At 44.3% G+C, this 19,324-nt stretch overlaps 1 protein-coding gene across 4 annotated transcripts in view; it reads right to left on the bottom strand.

Annotated features, from left to right (window-relative positions):
• eIF2beta (eukaryotic translation initiation factor 2 subunit beta) overlaps positions 1 to 19,324 on the bottom strand; it is a 90,207-nt gene that overhangs the window by 30,355 nt on the left and 40,528 nt on the right. For all 4 annotated transcript variants that reach the window (XM_037428085.2, XM_037428086.2, XM_037428082.2 and 1 more), the window contains exon 7: positions 7,503 to 7,559. In XM_037428085.2, coding sequence (XP_037283982.1) covers positions 7,503 to 7,559 — 57 coding nt within the window. The remainder of the gene's footprint in view (positions 1 to 7,502; positions 7,560 to 19,324) is intronic.

Here is a 19,324-nt window from a genome sequence, read left to right as displayed (position 1 = left end):
TAACAAGATAAATCAGCAAATATTCCTCCATAATACTAGAGGGTAAGACAATCGAGCAAAAGTCCACTTTTCTTCCTTCACAAGCATTATGTCAGACTACAGAGAAAAGAGGACTTCTGCAAAAGGCAATCCGCAAAGCACACACAGCATCAAGAGCCCCAATCTATCAACTGCCATCTGACATCATAAATCCCATATTTTGACTTGATATTAGCCACACAACTGTGCACTATACCCATAAGTCACTGTTTTTTTCAAGTCTTTTCAGAAGTGTGACACACTCATAACTACAGTAGACCCTCAGTAAACGGAAATCTGTTAAGCGGAACTACTCCTTAAAGGAAACTATTGCCTCTGAAATACTTGGTTCTGGGCTTGTATTTTGCACCCATGTTCACCTCTCAGTAAACAAAACTCCTGCTAAATGGAACATATTTTCCCGGTCCCTTCAGGTTCCGTTTACTGAGCGTCTACTGTATAACATTATTACAAATATTACAGATTCAACTAAATGTTTTCATGTGCTTATGTAAATGTGGGCACGATCTTTTAAGGGTTTGTCAAAAAATATCTGACAAAAGATTGCCACAGTAACTCAGCTATGTGTCTATGACACGTTTAACATTCCTTTACATTATTCAATAAATCTCTCCCCAATGTTACAAAAAAATGATACCACAAAAGATGAGCATAAAAATGATCACATAAGTACTTGTGAAAAGTAAGCCTAGTCAACCACTACTGGGCTCTCTGTCATTTTTATTTTAACCCCCCTCTCCAGCCCCCTGCAAGGGTGGCTTCACTGCAATAAAAGCATTCTATGCCATGAATACACCTTTTCAAAAAAATCTGCACTGCCGCGAAGTCCCAGTGCAAGGTTAAATGAACATACTACCATCACATCGATTCTTCTTTAAATTTTTAAAAGCTTGTATACCAGATTATATACGGTATCGTAAAATTTTTAAAACATCATCTATTTTACAGGTCATCACTCACATTTTACCAAAAGTCAAATCATGCTACTATTCAAAGTTGCTTTCACTCAGGGTTGGGCAGTACGATAGTATCGTCTCAGAGATACTTTTGAATATCTGAGTGAAGTACTTTCACAATGTATATCGTATGGCGATACTGTGCAGGACACCGGTATCTCTTTACTTTCTGTCGGAAATGATCTGCTGTGTTCGCACGAGAAAAAAAGTTTTTTTTTTTTGGTACCAAGCCAAGAAAAGGCACATCTAGGTTGCAACGCATGCACAATTACCCGTGTGGTAAAGCACTCGACACTGCAGATGGCAGAACCACAGATGCCGTATTGTCTGCCTTGCCTACACAGTTGCTATTTTTCAGGACTGGTACGGCAGCCTTAATTTTGTTCGGGGGCAGGCTATTTGGAGAGTTCATGAGAGTCCTGTCTGGACGTTAAACCGACGCTGTATAGGAGACAACGTATTTGAGGAGTTTTTGGCTAAATGCAGTTAAAGAAACAACCTTCACAGCAAAGCAAATTCTTTGTAAAATATAATTGCATGCTTTCTCTTAAGCAACTCATGTTTGTTACAGAATCGAAACATATGCTTTACTTGAGATAACCGGCAGCATTTATTTATAAATGCATTAGAGGAGTGTCAGCCTCACCGAAATAAAGAAAGAATGTGGCCGATCCCTCTTTCTAAGAATCGATATAACACAAAAGTGCAGCATGTCTTCACAGACGTAGTTGAGCGTTTATTGTGCATCATTTTGCCACAAGGGAGAAGGAATAAATGCTACAGCAACAAATTGCAAAGTCACATGAAGAAAGGCAAGCAGCTCCAAACTTGCAGCGCGAACCTCAAGCAGAAGGCACGCACGAAATGAGTATACACAGGACGAGTGCGGACTAAGAACTGCCACAGCTTGACACCCACAGCGCACTGTTAAAACAGAAAGATACACTAAACGAACGCACAAGTTATAGTGTACAGCGTATCCTGAAGGAGTACGGCCACTAACGTAGATTCAGTCTTAGTGAGCCACAGGGCTGCGTTCACTGTTGCCTCACGTGACTAACACCGCTATATACGCACGCTCGAACAGCCAAGGCGGCGACAATACACTGAACGAAAAAGAGTGAGACCCATCCAAAAGCACCGCGAACCGTTACCTGCCGTCGCTACTGCTGGCTGCCGGCTATTTTGAAACGAGAATAATGATGTCGAAAGGCTGCTGGTAACTACGATTCAGTTGGAGCAAAAACTATTACAAAAGAATGATGATGCAACACATGGTTAGGCAAAACTACTTGGTAAGTTGATTTATTTAGGTGTAGCATTACGCAAAGATGTAATGATTGATGTGTGGGGTTTAACATCCCAAAACCACCACATGATTATGAGAGACGCCGTAGTGGAGGGCTCCGGAAATTTAGACCACCTGAGGTTCTTTAATGTGCACCCAAATCTGAGCACACGGGCCTACAACATTTCCGCCTCCATCGAAAACGCAGCCGCCGCAACCAGGATTTGATCCCGCGACCTGCGGGTCAGCAGCCGAGTACCTTAGCCACTAGACCACCGCGGCGGGGCTATGCAAAGATGTATTTGATTAGTTTAGAATTGAAATTTCGCCCTGACGAGGCCGCCCCTAGAAGAAAGTGCTATAGCGCGAATGGTGGCGCCCATGTAATGCATAACGCAGAGGTCAGTAGATTCACTCTGGGGTTTCAAGCCGGAACGTGCCGCAGTTGATTTTTGTCACCCCCTACAGGTGATCAATACAACTTTAGAGTTTTCGTGGCCTGGCGCACGCGCGAAGCTTCCCAAGAGACTTCAGTGCAGTGCCACAGTTGACATCCGGGTGAGAAAGGTCAACGTCGCTCCTCTTCCCCCGCGCAGATGGACCACGGAAGAGGGGAGTCATTTTAGGACATCAAAACGGTGACAAAGCCCGTGAAATGGCAGCGGGCTAGCCTCAATTCCCAGAAAGCATACACAGGACAAGCGCGAACAACTGCCACGATTCTTACTTCTTTGCGAGTGAGCAGCGTGCGCTTTTTATAAACATAGCCGCGGCAGCAAGCAAAGTGACCTTTGTGCCCTCCCGAATCACAAATCACAAGACGTGCGCGTGAGCACAGGGTAAACCACGCTCCTGGAGGCGGAGCTCAATGAAACGCGAGAGGCTACAACCTTCAGAGCGCGTCCAACGTGAGCACGTTGTGCCATCTCACTACTGATCACAAAAACGCTCTAAAGTTACAGAGCTCTGGGGACCGCTAAACGGTGTATATAAATGGCTTGCTGTTAGCAAGCTTGAAAACGTACGCTCTGTGGTATAGTGGTCAGCGACACGCGCTGCGGATCGTGAGATGATGCCCCGCAACGGTACCTTTGCTTCTTGTTTTTTCTTTTCTTTGTAATCTGTTAGTATATAGTTTACATCATATACGAGACTGAAATACGTCAGTGGAGCCATGGTGGACCCCTACATACTTTAGTGTTAAATTATGCCGGTTCCTCTAATCCTGTAACTATTCGTGGACACTGTTTTCATCTTTTCACGAATGTATCTCCGAAATATTTAGTTACATCAAAGACAAATGCATCTCAGCATCTGTGTTTTATACTTCCAGTACATGTATTTCAATATTTGTATTTAGGAATACTTTTTTAAGTATCTCTACCCAGCCCTGCTTCCACTTTCCTTGAAGAAAAAAAAAATACATTTGCACTTCTTCTTTCAAATAAAAAAAATACATGTTGCGCAGGTTAGTTGGGTCATGACGACCGTGCTCAGTTTTCTTTACAAATGTGTGATGTACACTATTCAAACCAAATCACTATTCGCTTCTAACCAAAAATTCACTATTCACTTTTTTTATAATTACAATAAAGTACCACGTATGAATGTCATCCTTTTTGGTTCAAAGTGAAGTAGAAGCAACTATGAATAGTAGCACAATTCGAACTTCAGCAGGACGCAAGCAATGCCCGGTAAAAAAATTTTAAATTTACTACAGCCGAAACCTGTGATAACCTAGTTCTGAAGAAATGAAATTCTCACCGCAACAAAATACAGTTGAACCCCTTTATAAGGGACATGCACAAGGGAGGCATTCTCTTCTTTCATACGAGGTGCCTCTTATAAGCAAGGTACCACATATGCATATTCTCATCAACATCTACACTCAAACCTATATATAACGAAATATCCATTAAAATGTAGTAAACAAAAAGTACTCTTGCAATAAATATGGTGTTAGGAATCAGCCTTTATAACGTTTCATGCAAGATTCAACTTTGCTATAACGAGGTTTGCATGTATTTTTATGCAGGTAGACTGGTGCCTCTTATACCCCTTTGTGTCTTACATCAGTGCCTCTTATGAAGACGTTCGACTGTATTTTTGGAGCAATGGCCAATGCCCATAGGAGGCAATGCATATAGTAACTCGAGACTACGAAACATATTATTACTGCAGTGCCGCAATAATGAAATTTTTTATAATGAGAGTGCACAAATAATCTACTCCCGTTACATTAACTGCAATAAAAAACTCCTCAAATGCATTTGTGGTACACTTAAATTGTGCAACACTATCCCCCCTGCGCACTTGGAGCAACTGCCACCATCATTTTTCACTAAAAGAAAAAGCTGGTGACAATGACGATAATAATGATTTGTCAATTGGTACAGGTGACCGTAGTGTCGCAACAAAAAGTACATTAAATTAGGTGTACCAAATGCTTTTTTAAAAACAAACCACAAGAATCTGAGGAGACTTTGCAGAGGGCACATGTTAATATTTTAATGGGTTGATGTGTAAAAACCTGCTTCTTGTGCTGACTCGTAATAACAGACTACACAGTCGAATCTACATCCACATGGAGTTACGTTTGTTAGCTTTCTCTGCTTTGCACTCATCATCAGTTCATCTGCGTGGATGAAGACATTACCAGGCATGAAGAAATGACCAATAAAGCCAGCAGCAGAACTGTAGTCAAGACAGGCATCGCGATGATCCGAGATCGAAACAGCCAGAGAAAAGAACGACACCGCAGAATGTGTTGAATGCCCTGACACAATTCGCTCATTTTTCGGGGAGCACAGTGAGGACGTAGCAATGAACCACCTTTTACGATGCGAGTCGAGAGCTATGAAATCGCTGCAGGGAAAGGCTCAGCAAAGTAAGCTTATTGACTTTAGGCAATATAACTGTGGTTTTAGTGAATTCCCTGTCCTGTCTGCTGCATTCTCGCGTCAAAAATATTCCCACAAGAAAAAAATGTTTGGCTTCTCCCGCCGATTTTGTTAATGCGGGTTTCAACTGTATGCCTAGAGCATATAAACCTGCATAACAAACTTTTAAAACGTTAAAAATGATCAATCGATGTGAGAATAGTATGTACATTTAACCTTGAAAGGGAGCTTCAATGTTCAGCATTTCCATGGCACAGAACTGGTATGCTGTAATGCTGCAAACCACTTTGCCAAGGGGTTACATGAGGTCTAACATTTCCCATTCGTTCACGCCAAATACTTCACAATTTCTAATTGTAATTTGTGTCACAATAAATTAAAATACTGTAATATTCATTCAAACATTCGAAGTGTTTGAAAATTTGAACATGCCTAGGATTAGTAAAATTTTTATAATTAATCAGTCCTGTATTCCGATTTCCAGTTTAAGTAACGTCTACCTTTTCAAACAGTCCACCTTTAAGGAGCTGAATTGCTCCACAGGTGATACAGTAATTTTTTTTCTTGGTTAACAATGAATTAAAAATACCCAGTAAACTTAAGGGGAGATGCGGGTCAAAAAAGTCAACTTTTTTTCAAAATTACCGATTTTTTATTTTCACCTGTTTTGATAATATTAGTACCTCTACTGTTATGAAAAAAATAATACAGGTCGAGACTTAACTGGAAATGCTTTAAAACTTCATCTAAAGAGCACAAAGTGCCTGTTAAAAGGTCGAAAGTGTGCAGTCTTCGAGCACCTTGCCGCCGATAATGCGCCGCCGCTAGCCATTGTTGATCGCATGAATCGAAGAGTCGAGCCTCACTCTTCACATAACAATAGTTTCTCTCGCTGATGCAGCGCAAGAAATAATAAAAAGAATCACTGTTCTGTGCGTTTTTCGAGTGCCGCGACTGGCTTATCACATGGTACTAATCGGGGACCGCCATTGGCCGCTGCGCGCCTGTATGTGCTGTGAAACCTATTTGCAGGGTCCATGTCATGTCGAGCAGCGCAGCTGAACTATGCTTTTCTCGTGTAATTATCTCCGTTATGAATGAAAAAAGGCATTGCTCGCAAGTGAAAGCCGTTGTGCGGCGAGCTCTGTAGGAATAGGCTACGAGCCGCTGGTCCAATTTGCGGCAGTTGTTGGCTTGCAAAAGCCAATGCATCAAAGTCGTTCACACCCGTCAGCCAGAAAGTTCGTGATACGGCAATGGATGACACCAGCGCCAATCTTGAGAGGTCGAAAGAGCTCACAGTGAGAGAACTTAGCAGGGACGACATTGCCATTATGTACGACGGTATGTGGCACAAACATGGCTGCAAAATGGCACGACACTGAAATTAGTTTGGATTTCGCAGTCCTGTCGAACTTCTTCCTAGCTTGCAGTTGGCACAAGGCTATGCGAGATGGAGCGGAAGTTTGGCAAGCGTTTCATGGCCCTGTCTGTGAGCGAAATGTCTGTGAGGAGTCGGCTCGAAAACGCCGAGAGGGACAAACTCATGGTGCTGGCGTATTTTAGTCGCAGTGGCCACTACAAGAAGGATTGTTCTTTTTGGTGTGCAAATTTCATCTGATTTAATAATATCTTTCATAAATAAAAACTCAATTTTAACTTTAAAACTAGTTTTTCTCAAAACACAAATTTTGCCATTTTTTCCAATGTGCCCCTCCTTTTTCGGGCACTTCTAGTACTGTGATCTGCATGAAATTTCGCCCAAATTTTTTCCAAAGTATGACGAATGCAATTATCTGGTTTAAATTTCAATATTTTATGGTATAGTAAAAAAATTGTATGTATATCTTTACTAGAGAAGGTGAAATATGGACTTTTTACGTCTATTATGTTTCACACGTACTACATATTTTGTATGTGCTTTCTAATTAGTTATTTGCACTCTACACTTTATTTGAAGCATTATAAATTATGAATGGCAAGAAATTACAGAATTTTAGGGATGAAAGAGGGGGGGCAAAAGGGTTAAGGTTTTCACTTTGTCATGTTACAGAGCTAAAAGTGTGTAACTTGCAAGAAAACTAATTATATATTTGAAATCGGTATAAAAAGTTCCACAAACAGCTCAAGTTTCATTGCTCTAGGGTGAATATTAAAGAAAAAATGTCTTCGAGTAGCATCTCCCCTTAATCATAGAGTTTCATATAACACCTTTGGTCCTGAGCCACCAGCAGCAGAATGTAAGCAATTTCATAAATGTCACACTGTGCACATAATGCTAGGGACAGAGATATTTCCACTGTCACAAATTACACTCACCTCGTTCCCAATTCTGCTAATAAAAACGCTTGCACGTGCTTGGGCTGACGATGCAACCTGTAGCAAAGAAAAATGAGATATATTAAATCTGCAGCCACAACAGCAACAGATACCCAGTTCAGCCGTTAGTTTAGTTCTTAAAACACGAAGCCAAAAATTTTAAAAGCCTTAATTATTCGGATAACGTCACAACACGTCTACAACTGCCCATATAGATAATATAAAATTATAAACATACTTTACAAGGACACAATATGGTGTGTAGCTACACCTAATGGCATGGATGTCGGCAGGGGAGAGCAAAAGGGGCATCTGGACCCCCTCAAGCCTCTCACCAGCACTTGTCCCAGTGCTCTCCCCCTCCCCCAGCCACGATGCAACACTGGTTTGCAACTCCCAAGAGAAAATCTTATCAACAACCATGCCTACTCGGCTTTGCTTATATGATAGTGTGAAAGTTTAGGTACAGTTAAGAGCATAGACATTTTTGCCCTGTACCATTGCCAGTGTTTTTAAAACCAAAGGAAAGATGCCGCTGGCCTTGTCAAATGCACAGTCAATCAAGTTGAACACTTAACACAATTGAGCCAAAATTACTGCAGTATGGCTATTAATGCCTTATACTTCATTATGTTCACAAACCGATGTGTAGTACTACTGAACATGCAAAGATTACTGCATTCCAGCCTTCAGCACCACTACACAGCCATGAAATTTTACAGAGAGAGATCTCAGCTTCTTGCTATACACCAGAACACAGCGAGGTCAGTGCGTGTTGCCATATTGTAAAACACGTCATGCCATCTGTAGCGAGAGCGGCGAAGCAACACTTTGCACTGCCACGCAAGCAGACGCTCTGCAAATCAAACGCGCAACTTCACAACCCGAGCCCGGCTGTAACATGTTTTATGCTCTTCCTCTCCTGGAATATTGTGTTGATTTCGTGTTAAATGTCGTTAAGATCTTCTTCCTCAACAGCCCGGAATGTCTACAGCAAGTGCATTGCAGACTGCGGAAGCAACTTCATCAGGTACGTACCATCACAATTGAAAGAAACGCAAACAATGGAAAGTGTTGCTTTCGACTCAGTCTAACTGCCGCGTGCCTAGGTTGTGGCAAGGCAGAATTTGTGCTGTAAGCCGGCTTCAACGTAGCGCTACAATCGCGCTCTGGCTTAAGCTCATGCACTGTACGTATTTCTCATTCTCCAGTCATGCCGGGCACTTAGAACACACGTAGTGCGAAAGCGCCAGCCAGAGCAAGATTTTTCATGCTACGGCGACGCTGGCTTGAAGCACTGATTCACCTAACAGTAAAAGCGAAAGCCACGCTTTCCGTGCCGTTCATGTCTCTTTGCATCGGATAATACGTCCCTACAATAGTATTAAACATGCGCCGTGCATGCGTCCACGTGTGAGTCATAATATCCTATTATTGATGTGCAGCCTGCAAAAGAGTACGGCAATGATTTGGTGCCGCATACTACAGGCATACTGCACGCAAAACGCAGCTGTAAAGCAGAACAGCTCGCATTATTAACGCAATAAGTATATTCAAACAGTTTCATTGGGCTCGTAGTTTTTCCTGCTGGTTGCGATTATCCACTGGCAGTGGAGCTCGGCGTTTTTCATTGAGGATGAAAATCTGCAATCTGAAAACACCGCGCCGGCAAGATTCCTGTGACGTGTTGTGATTTTCACAAACAGTGCTGAGTACTACCTTCCTCTTGTGCTGATTGCTTTCGCATCCAAAGACAGTGCAGTAGTGCCCAGACTATATCTTGTAGGTTGTCGTGGCTTGAATAGATACTTTCTCGTATTTCAAAGTCCCAGAGGCGCCGCTTGTCGTGTTAACTTGGTGCAACAGATAAATGCTTTGACCGTTCAGGTGTCTTAGTGCGAGAGTATGTCGTCAGCAGAAGCGCCTGGATTCAAGATAGGCAGGATGTGATGGTCTTTCGTATCCACTTTGCGTTCTGCTTTTTGATGCTACAGAACTGGTGCGAGACAAAGTGGATGAAGAAAAGTTGGATTCTAAGATACAGGCAAAAGAGGTCCAGTGTAAACAATGCACAATGACTACACTACTAATGCAATCCCACCAATCCGCATCATGTTTAAGGTCTATGGCAGTGATTTCGAGGACCGCTTGTGGACCGATAAAAGTGATGAGGAACCCGTTGTGGTGAGAGAAAAGGGGGAAGGGTGTCATAACTTTACACAACAGGCAGCGTGAAAGAGCTGCTTTTTATTATTCTTTGGCAAAGAATGGTCCAACTGTAGTGCCACATGAATTCGATCTCAACCACTTGCCTTAAGTTATGCACTCTGCATCTACATTCAACCCATTTCTAGTTACTTTTACTTTTCGATAAGACTACAAAAAAGCACGCTTGCATGCATATGTCGCAGAAAACTGTAACAAAAGCTTTACAGCCATCTCATGAAGGAGGGAAGTCCTAGGTCGGCTACAGTGCAATACAAAAATATTTATGTGATGATGCATACTAAAAATCGGAAGGGGACACTGTCACGGGACATGGTATGGCTAAAAAAAAATTGATTAGGCCAATCTGTGCCACATCGCTGGCGATCGGTTTTGCATAGTGCATCACCAATACCGATTGGAAAAATACCGATTGGATTTTTCTTGGATAAAAAGTAAACATCACAGGATTCTTTCTTTGAACAAAAGTTGGTGGCTCCAGAGGTGCTGCTACCCTTTTCATTGTCATATACCATCAAACCTAAACATATTGGAGTAGATTTTGACGCTCCCTTCTGACAATACGCTCCCTTCTGACCATACACATGTGCAGTGCATATATTGTTGGGCAAATGCATGCAAACGAGGGATCGTAAATCATCAGAATGTAGGCGCTCAATATTACAAAAAAATATACTGCAAGACTTCGGTGCAGTGCAGCCTTCACATTACCATATGCTTTCAACATACAAATTCACAGGGGTGGAAGTAGGCTTCAGTCTTTTGTAGCACCTTTGGAAGCAGGAATAATGCGGTTTTGGAGCAGCCTTGGAGAAGTGAAATGGGAGCTTTGGGGCAGCTCTGGAGCACCAAAAGGTGTGTTTTGGAGCATTGAAATTTAGTTTTGTAGCAGATTTTTTGGGTCACACATCACTGTTAATTAGAATTTTTGCTTTCTGGTAAACACAAAAAGTTCAGTGGTTTTTAATGAAAGCAAAGCAACTCAAAAAAAAAAAAAAAAACTTAAGCAGTATTCTGGACAGCCACTAGACCTCAGACAAATGAAAAAAATTTGATGTTAGAATGTTGCAATGTTCAAAATGCGATGAAAACACCGCATACAACATGAATAGCAACTCAAGACTAATGATGAGCTACTACATAAAAAAAGTTGTCTTCATACTGAATAAATAGGGCTCTATAAAAATAAATGTAAAAAAAAGCTTATGTTCCTGTCATTGGAGTGCCACCGCCGACATGAGAACCCCGAAAAAAATTTAGATGTGCTCGTCGCGCCATTGCTAGGAAATCAAGTGAAAAAATCTTTCTTACGATAGGATTTACATGAACACTCAACAGGCTTTCGAGTCACTGCCTTGTTCCACGTAAACAACAAGTTGATAACATTCCCTGCGCGTTGTATCTTCTACCCGCGCGTAAAATTGCACAAGCTGGCATTATGAGCGCTGCTCAAGCAGAGATTAAATGAGGCAGCTCATTTCCGTCGCTCGGAGGGTGCACATGATAGCATCCCACTGCGTGTTAGACCTGCCATCGAATGTTCAGAGAGGAAACATGCTGTCCGCCTTGAACGAGCATAAAAAGACACGGGGGGGGGGGGGGGAGGAGGGGGGTGTCGCTCAAGCAGCAGCTGTGAACTTTGGTCTTAAGGGCGTTGTCGCGCACGCTAGGCTCGTAAACCGTTCTTCATGGTGCACTCTCAACAGGAAAACATTATGTGATGGGAGCATTTTTTCCTGGAGCGACCATACATATTCTCTTACAGCAGCATTTTGTAGTTCTGAGTGTTGTGATGTCTGATCCAAAAGAGCTAACTGTCAGCCTTCATAGTGTCACGGGGTCGTGATGTCAACGAAAGCAGCAGCTGCTGTTTTCATGTGTGAACTTTTCATTTGGGCTAACCTGTGCGCGGAAAACGAAATGCCACTGTACAAGCAATGCACGTAGACTGATAGCAGCGAACATAGAACGCCAGTCGGCCGTTGAGAATCTGCCACGCAGGAAAGTGCGTCGGCATTTATACAAGTGCCATCGAAAATTGCAGCATTATTGCTAGCGGCTACGCAAGTTCCAGAGCAATCTCTAATGTACTATTGTGCACGTAATATCAGAAAGCTCTATAATTATCTAGATGGTTCCCGGTCATTCGGGCGCGGTTTGTGAAAGGCAGCATAACACGTCGAATGGTGCGCTAACAAAAATAGAAAGAAAAAAGTGTGCGGCATTACCATTGAAAATTTCAAATTGTTCCTATTGCAATCATTGCTTCGCCGGTAAAAGTTTTTTTTATTTTTTTTTCAGTTTATATGGTTCGACAGCCTCCATCGTAGAATATGTGCTGTGCTTGGCGGTTACTCGGAAACGGTGCAGCGAGTTTTTCGCAACACCACTGCCGTCTATATAGTTTGACAAACAGCTTTGCTGTTAAAATATATGTAGTCGCATGATGAGGTATGCCCACAAACGCCACCTTAAGAAGATTCATGTAGCCCCGCCGCGGTGGTCTAGTGGCTAAGGTACTCGGCTGCTGACCCGCATGTCGCGGGTTCGAATCCCGGCTGCGGCGGCTGCATTTCTGATGGAAAAAGAAATGTTGTAGGCCCATGTGCTCAGATTTGGGTGCGCGTTAAAGAACCCCAGGTGGTCGAAATTTTCGGAGCCCTCCACTACGGCGTCTCTCATAATCATATGGTGGTTTTGGGACTTTAAACCCCACATATGTATCTAAGAAGATTCATGTATTCTGTTCACAAGATCAAACTAATGTCATATAGAACCGTTTGCGTTTAGTGTAACCAATGCGTGTTGCTCGGTCTATGATAAAACTCAACTAAATTTGGTATTGCACGCGCAAATTGCCATTTGGCACAGCAGGTCAGATTGATGCAGAATGGGGCACAATTGGCGCAGCACTTCCACTAAACCTATACCTTTGGATGGCAGCTTGAAGATCCAATCATAAATGCAACTAATATGTCCCAAGCGTTTATTACCACCACCATCATCACGGTTGTTAGAACAGTAGCACCAGCGGTGACGCCTGGCGGCGAGCCTGGGTGGCAGCACACGAGAAAGAATCGGGTCTCTCTGCCGTGTGGCGGTTGAAGCGAGCAGTTGGCTCTTGCGGCAGTCAGCGGTAGGTGGCACCGCGGGTCGCCTGCCGTCGTGGTGTCGAGCGTTGGCGACGCCTCCTAGGGTTTGTCATGTTGAGTGTTTTGTAATATTGTGTAAGGTTGTTTAGCGTGTTGATCACAATATGTATATTAATTTGGCTGACGATATGGTCAATTTAAAAGCAGATAAATAAACGTGTATTGTTTGGTTCGCTAGGAACGCGTCTACTCTGTTCACTCCAAGAGCGTGGCACTCGCCACTTCGAGACGCCACAACGTATGTGCCCGAATCCCTTGGTCAAATAGTTTTTACCAAGTCAAGTCAAGTTACGGAAGCTTGCGATGACCCTGACACAGAGATCGAAGAGGCAGCACCTACACAGCCAACGAGCTCGGAGTTGATGCGAGCACTGACACTGTCATCGGTGTAACGCGACAGCATGACGTTAACTGAAATCGAGACAGACATTTTATCGGGCAAGAGGGACCCCGTGCAAACGACAATAAGACCTTTTTTTGCACCTAAGTGCTACATACAATGCGCTGGCGACGACCACATTGGCTTTTTTTCTTTTCTTTCTTTCGGCTTATTTTAGAGCCACCTAAATGATGCATTTGCTGAATTGCAATGAGAACTCCACACTGCTGCCACGACCCTCTCCGTCAGTGAAAAATACCTATCAAAAAGTGCGTTTTCGCTTGCATTCGTTTTTCCGGAGTGTCCGATATTCTGAACGTTTTTGAAGTCCTTTGAGGGTCCGGGAAAGTGGACGTCGGCTGTAGACTGGCCCGGGTAATCTTTCTTTTCACAGTCGGTGTTTTGGTTGTGGCAAGAGTCTTCCACTTGTTGATGTCGGTTTGTGGACCACCTGGATACCCTCCTTTTCCCAACACCCTGGCCAGTTGATCACAGATTCCCAGAACGTATGCAACCGTGACACAGTAGGAATGTTTGGGGGAGGCTTCATAGTTGGTGCCACCCTTTGCAGAAAAGAGCAAGTGCGGGGAGTTTTTCGGCCATCATGGTGCCGGAATACTCATCTAATAAACTCTTTGTATACCCACTGTCCAGGAGGTCGGTATTGATCACTTTAATTTTTCTAAATTTTTTCTTTGTAGCTACAGATGGCCCTTGCGCGGTTTAGTAGCGTCTTGGGGATGGTCGGGCAGTTGGAACTGAACTGTAGATATCGTCCAGTGTGCGTAGATTTCCAGTACATCGAGAAGCTTTAATGTCCTTCCACCTCCATTTTACACGTCTTACTAGCACATCCACAAGAGAACAAACGTTGTTATTTTCACGCTCCACAAAGAATTGAGTTGCCGGCTCGATCGAATTTAGGTGTGCCAAGCAACTGCCGATGTTAGACTCCCTAATCACGCATAAGACTGTCATGGTGTGCGCAGTACTTTCGTGTCGAGCGCGGCGGTTATGGTCTTGTGCTCCGTGGTATGTCAATGAAGACGACGACAAGCCAGGCTGGGAAACGAAATCATGATCGGAAGCCAAGCATAACAGGCAGAGAGAGAAGTGAAGAAAGAAGACGGGAGTTGGAGAACATGACGAGGAGGCAGTCGCAGGCCGAGGTGCTCGTCGGGTCATGGTCCTGAAGCAGACCGCTGCCTGCAGTCCGTCCGTGGGTCGTCCACCCCGACTGGTGTTCAGGTAGCCGGCGCCGGTACCTTGTCCTGGGACCTGGGCGCATTCAAGACCTGGACCTACCATTGGCCCCCCGAGACCAGTTTTCTACACATCGAGTCTGCTGGATTTCAACCACATCTGGCCTGTCCCTGCTGTCGGCGTGAGACTACGCAGTGACTCGTCAACCAAGCAGCCTTGACCCGCATAAGGTGAAACTTAGCAAGCCTTATTTAGTGTAGAGGGGAACTGTGTTAACTGACTCAAGAACAGTGCTCATTATAGTAGTCTTCTTGCATTGCTTCATTACCACTAATTCCTGTGTCATCTCTTACATCATTAACTCCTTTTTTCCCCCTCGTGCAAAGGTATTCGTCAATCACAGCAAAGGGTATTTGAGGTGCCGTAATTACACGAACCTGCCCCCACAAAGGCATCCCCCCCCCCATCCACATATCTAAAAATGATACCACACATCTCCCAAAGGGAAACCCGAGTAGTATGCGAAGCAGCAATGAGTCGATTTTGAAGTTTCGTAAATCCTTTCATTTTATTTTCATCATCAATGAACCACTCAGTCTTCATATATAACTTTAAGCTCTGGAATTTCCCCTTGAGTATAACAGCCTTGTGGTCCATGAAGTATAACGTTAATGGCTCTTGATGCAACAGTTGTAGCTTGAAGTTTGAGAATGCAATGTCAAGGAACGTTTCCCTGATGGTGGTAGGATGCTTGTAATCATACGAAATGCACTGGAGAGCATAATGGGAGACCAAGCGTTAGACTAGCCAGTTGTCATTCATGATGTCCACGTCAAAGTACCCAATGAGTACAAAGGAGTTGTTCTTGTATTGAGTTTCATAAAGGCATAGCCCGCAAAGCCGAAGCGGCACAGAAGCGCCGGCAAGCAAACCTCATACCTGCCAAGTTTAAGGATTCTGAACCCAGGAAATTTCTGCAGTAGGAGGGGAGGGCGAAGTATTTGCTCCCATTTTTTTCGGCACCAAAAAAACCCCCCCAAGGACAAACAAACAAACAAACAAAAAAACATCGCAAAAAACAAGAGGGAGTGGGGAGTCACAATCGCAAGCGTAAACAACGGCGTTGCGGTCGGCTTGGAGTGGGGGAACACACGAAGGTAGGGTTTCCCACTAAGGTGAGAGTCTCAAAGGATCAACACAACTAGCAGAATTTATTTCCTTCAAAACAGCTCGTGTATGTCTCACTGGGACACACGTGAACGGACGAGACAGCGCAGCTGGCTACTGCAAAAGCACGAATCAAGCTTTGCTCCATAATGGATTCTTTTGACAGGAACGCCAACTGCGTCTGGCCCCTTTGTTATTGACAGTCTAGGCTGGTGTTTTGCCGTCGCCGCCACCACCGTCATTCACCGTATATGTATACTTATCTATATATACTCTAGTAAGGAAAAAAAAAATGCCAGCACTTGGTGCCCAGCTCGTCGCAATGCGCTGATACGCGCTTATCTCTGACGCGTACTTTGCCCCGTGGATTGGGGGGGGGGAGGGGTTGATGCTTGTGCACGCCGCTTATCTTTCGGTGGTTACTGGGCCCACAAAGATATCTTCGATCTATGCACAGGCCCCATTTGCGAAAAGAGCGTGCTTTTCATACAGAGTGAGGTATAACTGGGACACTTATTAGCTTGTACTCATCCGTACCTTTGATTATGTATCGGGCATCGCTTTTTTTTTTTTAAACAGCGCGTTACGTGTCGAGGGGTAAACGTTAGTTCGCTCTCGTCTTGTGTGTATTGTTTTAGTGTGTCATTTGTGCGTGAGCAGCGCACTGCGCATTTCTATCCGCTTGCCGTTCTCAGTGTGACATTACAAGTTGTTGCTGTCGCATTCATTGCTTCGCCCTTCCAGCAAAACTGTGACTTTTTTTTATGCATTTACTGCCTTTAGTCTACCGATGTGAGCCCTCGGAACTCGTAGATCGCTATCGTGCTGCCACGACCACGATGTTGTGCACGGCAGTTGCGGCAAATGGTATAGTTCCTTTTTCAATCCCCACGCGCTTGACTGCGCACGCGCCTTCAAAACAATGTCGTTTTATGCCGTATACGATTGCATCTGCCGGGGTTTTGTCCACAGGGCTTGCAGAAAGCAGCGTTGCTTTGACTGGTTGAGTGTTGGACGGATACACACTTTCGGGACTCTGTCAGTTATACATGATCGCGTGAAAAGCGACCACAGTTTTGTTGACAGGGGTTGTGGCAACGACAATCACGCACACTGTAAAAGGCAGTGCGCACGCCGTTCGCATGCGTACTTCCAAAGCTTCGAGTACGCTGCTCTCGGCCTTCGCTCGACGATTTCCGTACTAAAGTTCGTATCACTCACCGCGATTAGGAAATGTGTTCGGAACATTCGAATTTAGGCCTAATAGACATAGCGAAATTTCGCTGAGGAATATTATGAATTTTTATCTGCCGCGGTTTCGCATCACTGAGAATCTACTGTACGTTTAGATGAACACCTCTTAAACTCATTCATAATAAAATGGGGTAGGCTTGAAAAGCCTGGAGTGGATTGAGCTGTTTTTTTGTCAAGGCGGCTGGATCACGCACAAAAATATTGATTTCCAGGAGATTTTCATGACAACCATACAAACGGAAGAAACGGTCCAAATCTGGGAGTCTCCCGGCCAATTCGGTAGACTTGGCAAGTATGGAACCTGTAAACGACTCGGGCGTGCATAGTAGTAGTGGTCATGCCGGCGGAGGGTGGGGGGCAAGCTTTGTTTGTAAGCTGCTCGCATCTAAAACCCTTTTAGTGGCTTGGCAAGCCTGTCCATGGCTCGTTTTTTGATGTGCTCCATTGTCAAGTTTGCTGCTGTAGCTGAAAATGGCGGCTCCCATGGCAATTGCTTGTTCGTTGAATTCATTTTCTAAAGAAAAATATGTTGCATTGCAGCAGAACTCCAATGGTCGGCACAGTTCATCCGTGCTAAGGTCAACTCTTTCGCTGAGGTTCTCGTCCCTCTCCAAGGCGGTTCGAGCACCTGAGACGGCGAGGGGTACAGACAAACTCGTGAACAGAGAAAAGACATCGAATGACGTGAGGCCCTCGTCACTGCCGATTGTCACCTCTGACACACACTGAACAAAATTAGTGATGTTTCCCACAGGTGGTGCCAGGGTCCAATGCAGTTGTTCGGACAGCATACGAAGTGGGGATGTTCTAATGTCAACTATCATCTATGGAAGGCCAGAGAACTTGGAAGGCCATGGGGCACACCGCTAAGAAAAGTTGCTAGCTTATGAGCTGGCCTGACAGCCACTCCCTGAAGAAGGGACCGAAGCGTCTTGGAACATTTGGTCAGTTTTTAGTTTTTAATATTAACATTAGAAACGTTAGATTAAATGTGGTTGGAGAGTTTATTTTATTCGTATGAATTCTTATCAAGCCAAACATATCTCTGTCAAATATGCTCACGACATTAGTAGTGATTACCGTATTTACTCGTGTAATTGGACCCACTCGCATGATGAACCCACCCCCATCTTCACCTTAAAAAAAAACTTTTTGTATTGTTTCTGTTCATTTTATTTCGGTGTGATAGCCAGTGCCATTGACGATCGAAACAACGTTAAATCAAGTCATTATATTGTCACGACGTCAAAACAGAGGTCTTGCCGCAGAGATTGAGACACCAGAAACAGGCCGATCTTTTTAATTAGAATGCGCAAGCGACTTCTTCTTTTTCGTCCATTTCGTAGTCCTTCGTGGCACATGCACAACTGCCATAATCTTTCTTGAGCAAGCACGTGACATTTGCCTTCCTCCGAAAAAAGCATCGTCCCGATGCGCAACTTTGGTGCTCTCTCTACCAGGCGGTATGAAGTGGTCGTACGAAAACGGTAACCGGGAGCTAATTAACTCGATAAATACGGTTTCATACGCACGACGTGCACAACTTTGGGCAAATGCTTTTGGCGCTTAGAACTACAATCAGTGTCGGGAACAACTTCGTAGTTCACTTCGTTAAAGCGTCGCGTGATGCTGTATAGACCAAAGTACCGTCTTAGCAGTTTCTCAGACAGTCCATGTCGACGTATCAGAATCCAGACCCACACTTTGTCGCCTGGTGTGTAGCTAATAAACTTGTGTCGGGTGCCGTAGCGTTGTGCATCTTGATGCTGCTGATGACAGATGCGCACGCGCGCGAGCTGCCTGGCTTCTTTGGCACGCTGAGTGAATTCTTTGGCGTCTACATGGATGTCGTCACAATCATACAGCAACATGGCGTCCAATGTTGTTGTGACTTCGCGACCATAGATCAGACTGAACGGTGTCATTCCAGTAGTTTCTTGTCGAGCGGTGTTTTAAGCAAAGGTCACGTACGGCAATATCTGATCCCAGTTTTTATGTTCCGTGTCAACATACATGCTGATCATGTCTGTGAGGGTCCTGTTGAGGCGCTCCGTCAGTCCGTTTGTCTGCGGATGATATGCAGTTGTTCTCCGGTGAGCTGTTCCGCTGAGTCTGAGAACCCACTTCAAAAGCTCTGCAGTGAAGGCAGGTCCTCTGTCTGTGATCACTGTTGTCGGAGCGCCATGACGGACGATGTTTTTGATGAAGAACTGAGCGGCTTCTGCTGCTGTGCCGTGCTGCATAGCTTTAGTCTCCGCATAACGGGACAGGTAATCAGTGACCACAATAATCCATCTGTTCCTTGCTGAGGAAGTTGGAAAGGGACCCAGGAAATCCATTCCAATCTGGGTGAACGGCTTTTCTGGTGCTTCGACTGGATGTAAAAGACCGGCTGGCTTGCTGGGAGGCGCTTTGCGTCTTTGGCAGTCGGTGCAAGTTCG

This window comes from Rhipicephalus microplus, chromosome X, assembly GCF_043290135.1.
Source record: "Rhipicephalus microplus isolate Deutch F79 chromosome X, USDA_Rmic, whole genome shotgun sequence".
Classification (NCBI taxonomy): domain Eukaryota; kingdom Metazoa; phylum Arthropoda; class Arachnida; order Ixodida; family Ixodidae; genus Rhipicephalus; species Rhipicephalus microplus.
The sequence above is the reverse complement of the archived record's forward strand: the minus strand, read 5'-3'. Positions and strand labels throughout refer to the sequence as shown.